The 6,191-nt window shown below is 42.9% G+C and overlaps 1 protein-coding gene across 1 annotated transcript; it reads left to right on the top strand.

The window, feature by feature from the left end:
• Positions 1-449: 449 nt before the first annotated feature.
• On the top strand, positions 450-5,598 carry LOC131252724 (UDP-glycosyltransferase 76B1-like). The gene is made up of 2 exons (XM_058253395.1): positions 450-990; positions 4,652-5,598. The coding sequence occupies exons 1-2, from the start codon at positions 492-494 to the stop codon at positions 5,524-5,526; spliced, it is 1,374 nt and encodes a 457-aa protein (XP_058109378.1). The 5' UTR covers positions 450-491; the 3' UTR covers positions 5,527-5,598.
• Positions 5,599-6,191: the final 593 nt, after the last annotated feature.

The following is a 6,191-nucleotide window of genomic DNA, read 5'->3' as shown; positions in this document are numbered from 1 at the left end:
TGGTCCATCCACCACGAGGTCCATAAAGTAATGGGACCCACTTGCAGAAACTAAGGACCTGGGGCCCTTGGGTCGAGGATCATATGTTTTTGGGTACCAGAGGATGGATAATAAATTAATAGGGGATTATTTCATACTCTGACAGAGTATGACACTTGATACGCAGGCACTAAAAAATTGAATACATACTCAGATTAAGCTAATTAAATCGTTCAACCTACTGTGGCTAAGTCACAATCCAAAATCATTTTATTAGAATAATCCCAACTTTCAAATATGCACATTGGATTATTTCATCTCCATTTATCTAATAATCAGATAATCGAACATGCGTTATTTTTTTGTTTGCAGAACATCTAAACTGCAATCCATGATTTCAAGTGCATGTGTATCATCCTCTAGACTCCATCAGAGTATCATAGTCTATCACCTTTATATAACAGCCAATGCGGGTGACCCATTTTCATCCCAAAACTAGAACTCAAACAGCAATGGATAGATCAAAAGAGGGACCTGGGCAGCATAGGAAACCCACCCATTTGGTGCTTTTCCCATGCCCATTACAAGGCCACATAACTCCCATGATTCAGCTAGCTGCAATCCTACACTCCAAAGGATTCTCAATCACCATCGTCCACACTCAATTCAACTCTCCCACTCCATCCGACTATCCAAACTTCAATTTCGAACCCATATCTGATGGCCTATCAACCGATCAGACACAGATGGAAGATGTCATGGCCCTCATCACGCTCCTTAACGGCAATTGCCATGGCCCATTTAATGATCTCATGGCTCAGATGCTCTCTGAGGAGGACCCACGTGGTTCAATCCGTTGCATTGTTTCTGACGCTCTCATGCACTTCACGCAGTCTGTGGCTGACCACTTCAAGATCCCGAGGATCATCCTACGGACCAGCAGCGCCACATCATTTGTCACGTGCGCCGCCTTCCCGCTCCTCCGGGAGAAAGGCTATCTTCCCATACAAGGTGTGTATGTACCAAACTACCACAGTAATTTGTTGTTGTTAGTGTTCTTGTTGTCATCGGTGGGAAGAATGGGTTAGGTAGGTTATCTTCCCATGCAGCCGATGTTTGTGAAATTCTTAGTTGATATACATCCCTTTCTTTCACATACAGTCATTCTATGGTGCCAGTGTCATCCTGGTGGCATGTTTTCATGGTACTTCCAGCTGTTTGTGATCTGTTCTTGGATTATCTATCTATATATATATATATATATATATATATATATATATATATATTGGACTATAAGTTAGATTCAACAAGCAGATAACTTCCAATTATTCATGTGTATCCAATATATCTGTTGAATAGATTTTCCCTACCATGATGATTTACCTTTGGAAAACTCAACAATGTTCATTTATTAAGTGGACTAAATTGTGTTTTGTTATTTATCATTGGTTTGATATTGTTTTATATGATATGACTAACTTGATAAATAGATTGGGCTGACTTTTGCATTAGGTGGTCTTCAAGGAGGGGTCAACCTAACCCAAAGGTGGCTTCCACCGAGTGGATAAATTCCAATCTATTAAGTGCATGGCACATGCAACCCTTCTAGTAGGTTGGCCCACCATGAGGATCTCATAATGCAAAAATCAGCCCTATCATTTATGAGGTGGGCTACGCTACAGAAAAATAATTTCTACTATTGATAAATAGCATAATACAAGCATGATCCACTCAAGGAATAGATATTTCAAGAATGTAGAGTGATACTTGTAATGAAGCCAGCCTTTATGGATGTTAGGTGCATGAAAGGTTGGAACTTATCCGCTAGGTGAACCATAACTTATTGTGCACTTGGTGGACTTTCGAGAACCACTGGTTCTGTCGGATGTGAATTTTCTGTCCCATGGAGACAGGGAGGTGGTCCTGCAGTAGGAAGCTATGTGGGGCCCACAGAGATGCCCGTGCCAAATCGATTACGTCCATTAGTTTCTTAAGACCACAACAGGACAGAAGTTCAAAGTTCACACAGATCCAAAAAACATGTGGGCCACACCACACAAAAAGAGGGGATTGAATGGTCGCTATTGGAAACTTTGTGGGGCCCACAATAGTTTTGTATCAGGGTGATATTTCTGACTACATTTTATCTGAGTGGTAACAATCCTATATATGAATGGCTTGGATGGCACGTAAACATTATGGTCAGCTCCAAGAAGGTTTCAATGGTGGACATTTCTGTTCTTTCTGTTTCATGTCGTGTCGTACACCTGGTTTTGGATCTGCCAGATTTTTTTTTTTAATTCCGGTCCTTTTTCTGGTCTTGAGAAACTCATGGACAGTGGATTTATTACCGGCAGCTCTGTGATCCCACATAGCTATGTCTGACATCCATTCCATCAATCAGATGCACCATTCTATGGTGGACCATGGGCCTAAAGTTGTGCCCAATCTATGACCTAGGTGGGCGTCACTACAGACAAAATTTGATTATAGATGCCCACCCATTAAAACTTTCCTGATTGTTTATAAGGCCCAGTGAAATGTGGTTTAGACATCTAGCCCATCTATTGTGTGTGTCCCACTTGGATGAAGGGTCACACCAAATGTCAGGCCATTCCAAAACTCATGTGGGCCCTACCAAATTCTTTTAGATGTTTTAAACATCATAGTATGGTTTCAGATGGTCTGGCCCACCTGAGTTCCGGATACAGTTTATGTTTTGCACATCCCGTAACTTAGAGGGGACTTATCAAATGCAAGGTATGGACGTCCATCATACACCACGGTGGGGCCCACAGAGGTCGACCTCATAGTATCATCCCCCACATACATACACATGCATGCACACACGGTCACTTTATGGTACGATAGTATAGTACCCTTGTATGTGCGTACATCAGCACGTGCTGAGATGCCATACCTCGACTTTAAGGTTAGCTGGACCACGTGAAGCTGTAATACCGGCAGAGCACGTGAAGCTGTAATACCGGCAGAGCACGTGAAGCAGGGATACGGACAACTTTCTTCCAAGAAAAGAAAAGCCAAAAAGGCCACAAAACACAACCCAAAAAACATACCGGAGATTAGAATACCATGGCCTGGTAAGGATGGGGTTGCCAATGGGCCAGGTTTGGGCTCGAGCACCAGACAAATAAACACATGGCCGAATGAAATCCACGGTCTACAGTCAAGATGCATGGATTTGTAGGATATAAGGCGTACATATGAAGTTGGGTCAGGTTAGCTGGGCCATGCTAAAATGACTGACCGTAGGCCCAGGCTGAAAGTCTATGGGGCCATGCATGTTGGGTCCAAGCCCAGCCCATGGGCCAAGATTAGACATACAAAGCTGGGTCGGGTCGGGTTACCCGGCCCATTGACACACTTTGCTATGGATGGCCGCAAGTTCCCCACTACGTGTGTCTTGTTTGCACGTTTGAATTTTTTCAGGTTCTTGTTGAGTTTCGCCTAGAGTTATACACAGCCGAATCGAGTTGATTTGGGCCAGTTCGGCTTAGCTTGGCCTGTAGGCTACCTCAGCTCGAACTCGGCTCGGCACGGTCTTCAAGCCTGATTGGCCAGCTTGGCTCAGCTTGATCAGCAACTCGGGTGAGACCGAGCTGAGTTCGAGCCGAGCTTGGGGTCGATCTTTTTATCCAAGTTTGAGTTTGAGCCTATGAGCTGAGTTCGAGTTTGAGTTTTGGAGTTTTTAATATACATAATATATAATTTATTTAAATAAAATATATAAATATTTACAAAATATTTATATCAAGTAAACTTGATCCGAGTCGAACGGATTTGATCTGAGTTGTGTTTAAGTCAAGTTCTGAGCCAAGTCAAGTCGAGCTCAGTCTTGCTCGTATTCGGCTTGAAATTTACTGAACTAACTCGCCTCATGTATAGCTCTAGTTTTGCCAACCTTTTTTTCTTTTTTCCTAGTTGAGTTGAGTTTTGCTGACTCGTGACAACATTTTATTCTCTGAATTTTAGTGAAATCTAGTCTAGTCAAGTTCTTTGGAGTTTTCAGACCATGTTGGCCCATCCACTAAGAGACCCACCTGGTTAATGGTGTGCACCATAGTGTAAAAACTTGAAAGACTAGACCATGTCCGGCTGGGTCAGGTTGGCTCGAAGACTCGGTTGAGACTTTACAAGGTTCGACTCAATATTTTATCATGGAACACAGCGTATTAGTGGAAGAGAGTTGCCACCCTCTAAATTTCATGATATTTTGTACAACCAAACACACCCTAGAATTGGGTCCCCACTCTCGCTCGGGTGGTAGACTCTCGGGAGTTTCAACAACCGGTCAAGGGTTCGAGTACCCATAGGTGGTGAAATTCCACTAGCGTGAGTGTGTAAAAAGAAAAAGAAAAAGAAAAAAAAAACACACCCTAGAATTGAAAATTCAAAACAATAACTGTCATGGCATACTTGTTAAAGCCATTGCTCCTTTTAGCAAACTTGGTTTCAAATCTCAGCCTCTGCTAAGCCCACCGGATGAAAGAACCAGATCTCATATAGCCCATCGAAACGATTGTTATTTTTTAAACTACAAGCATGTATAGGGGCCATGGCCCACCTGTAGCTGGCCCATGTGTTAGAATTGATATTCTACATTTGTAGCCAATCTTGACCGTTCTTCTCTTCAACTGAATTTTCTTAGCAGATCCTCAATCGGAGATGCCAGTGTCCGAGCTCCCGCCTCTCAGGATCAAAGATCTACCAAACATCAGCACAGACAACTCGGACACATTGTATGAGCTGGTGGCCCACATGAACAACGAAACAAGGGCTTCTTCCGGGCTAATCTACAACTCATTCGACCACATTGAGGAAACTGCATTGGCTAAAATCCAGCAAGACTTCCCAATACCGTTCTTTCCGATCGGGCCACTTCATAAGTACTCATCAGGATCATCCAGCAGTTTGCTGCCACATGATCACAGCTGCATTATTTGGCTGGATAAGCAGGCGATGGAGTCCGTCATCTACGTCAGCTTTGGGAGCTTAGCTTCCATGGAGAAAAAAGAGTTAGAGGAGATAGCATGGGGCCTAGCCAATAGTGGCCAGCCCTTCTTGTGGGTGGTTCGACCCGGATCTGTTCGTGGGTCTTTGAGTGTTGAAATGCCAGATGGGTTCGAAGAGGAGACACAAGGGAGGGGTTTGGTCGTCAAGTGGGCCCCACAGCAAGAGGTCCTGGCTCACCCTAGTGTGGGAGGTTTCTGGACACACAATGGCTGGAATTCAACGGTGGAGAGTATTTGTGAAGGGGTGCCTATGCTATGTTGGCCTTGTTTTGGTGATCAAAAGGTGAATGCTAGGCTTGTAAGCCATGTGTTGAAGGTGGGTGTTCAACTAGAGAATGGACTGGAGAGAGAAAAGATAAGTTGGGCCATAAGAAGATTAATGGTGGAGAAGGAAGGAGAAGAGATGAGGAGAAATATAAGGAAACTGAAAGAAAAGGCTGACCATTGTTTAAGAGAAGGGGGTTCTTCCTATGAGTCGATAGATAAGTTAGTAAACTGTATCCTGTCATTTTAATGACTGAATCATCCGAGTAGACTCGGATTCAGTCCTACTTGATCTGGTTTGATACGTACCACAAGTCTCCCCCGGAGCTAACTCAGGCGAATCACGACTTAGCTCTAGACAGCGAGTCCATCCCAGTAGCTGAGTCTAGAAACCTGTTGTAACATTTATTCTTCGCTTGAGAGAGTTTTGTGTGATATAAAAAGTTATGTTAGAATGGTAAATAATGGCATCAGCTGCGCTTCATTCCACTGAAAGATTTGTATTATAATCTTATTGTTAAAATAAATTGATGAAATATTGGATTGTTTTTAAGGGAAGGATTTGGTTTAAAATGTGAAAATTTTTCTTTGAAAAGTATAGACTTGTTGAGTCTTTCCTTTTTTTTTTTTAAAAATAATAATAATTAAATTGGAAATATTGACCAAGGGCACGTTTGGATGTGCTCCAGAACATGAATGGAACTGACTCAAACAAGTTGTAACTCAACTCAACACTAGACAAGTCAGTCTAAGTTGCCAGATCTTTTAAACATGGTCCGTATGGAAGATAACTAGGGCTTTCAATATTGGGCTAGTTCCAGGTTGGTCCGGGGACTGTCCATGCCTGGTCCTCAAGTAAAACTAGCACAAGCTCAGCTCAGGTCTATGATAGGCCTAAACAATTGGCTAGAGTGC

Source organism: Magnolia sinica, chromosome 8, assembly GCF_029962835.1.
Source record: "Magnolia sinica isolate HGM2019 chromosome 8, MsV1, whole genome shotgun sequence".
NCBI classification, from domain to species: Eukaryota; Viridiplantae; Streptophyta; class Magnoliopsida; order Magnoliales; family Magnoliaceae; genus Magnolia; species Magnolia sinica.
The sequence above is the reverse complement of the archived record's forward strand: the minus strand, read 5'-3'. Positions and strand labels throughout refer to the sequence as shown.

Coding starts and splice junctions, on each gene's coding strand:
- LOC131252724 (XM_058253395.1), top strand. CDS start 492: ATGGATAGATCAAAAGAGGGACCTGGGCAGCATAGGAAACCCACCCAT. Junction 991..4,651: donor AGGCTATCTTCCCATACAAG/GTGTGTATGTAC, acceptor TTTTCTTAGCAG/ATCCTCAATCGGAGATGCCA.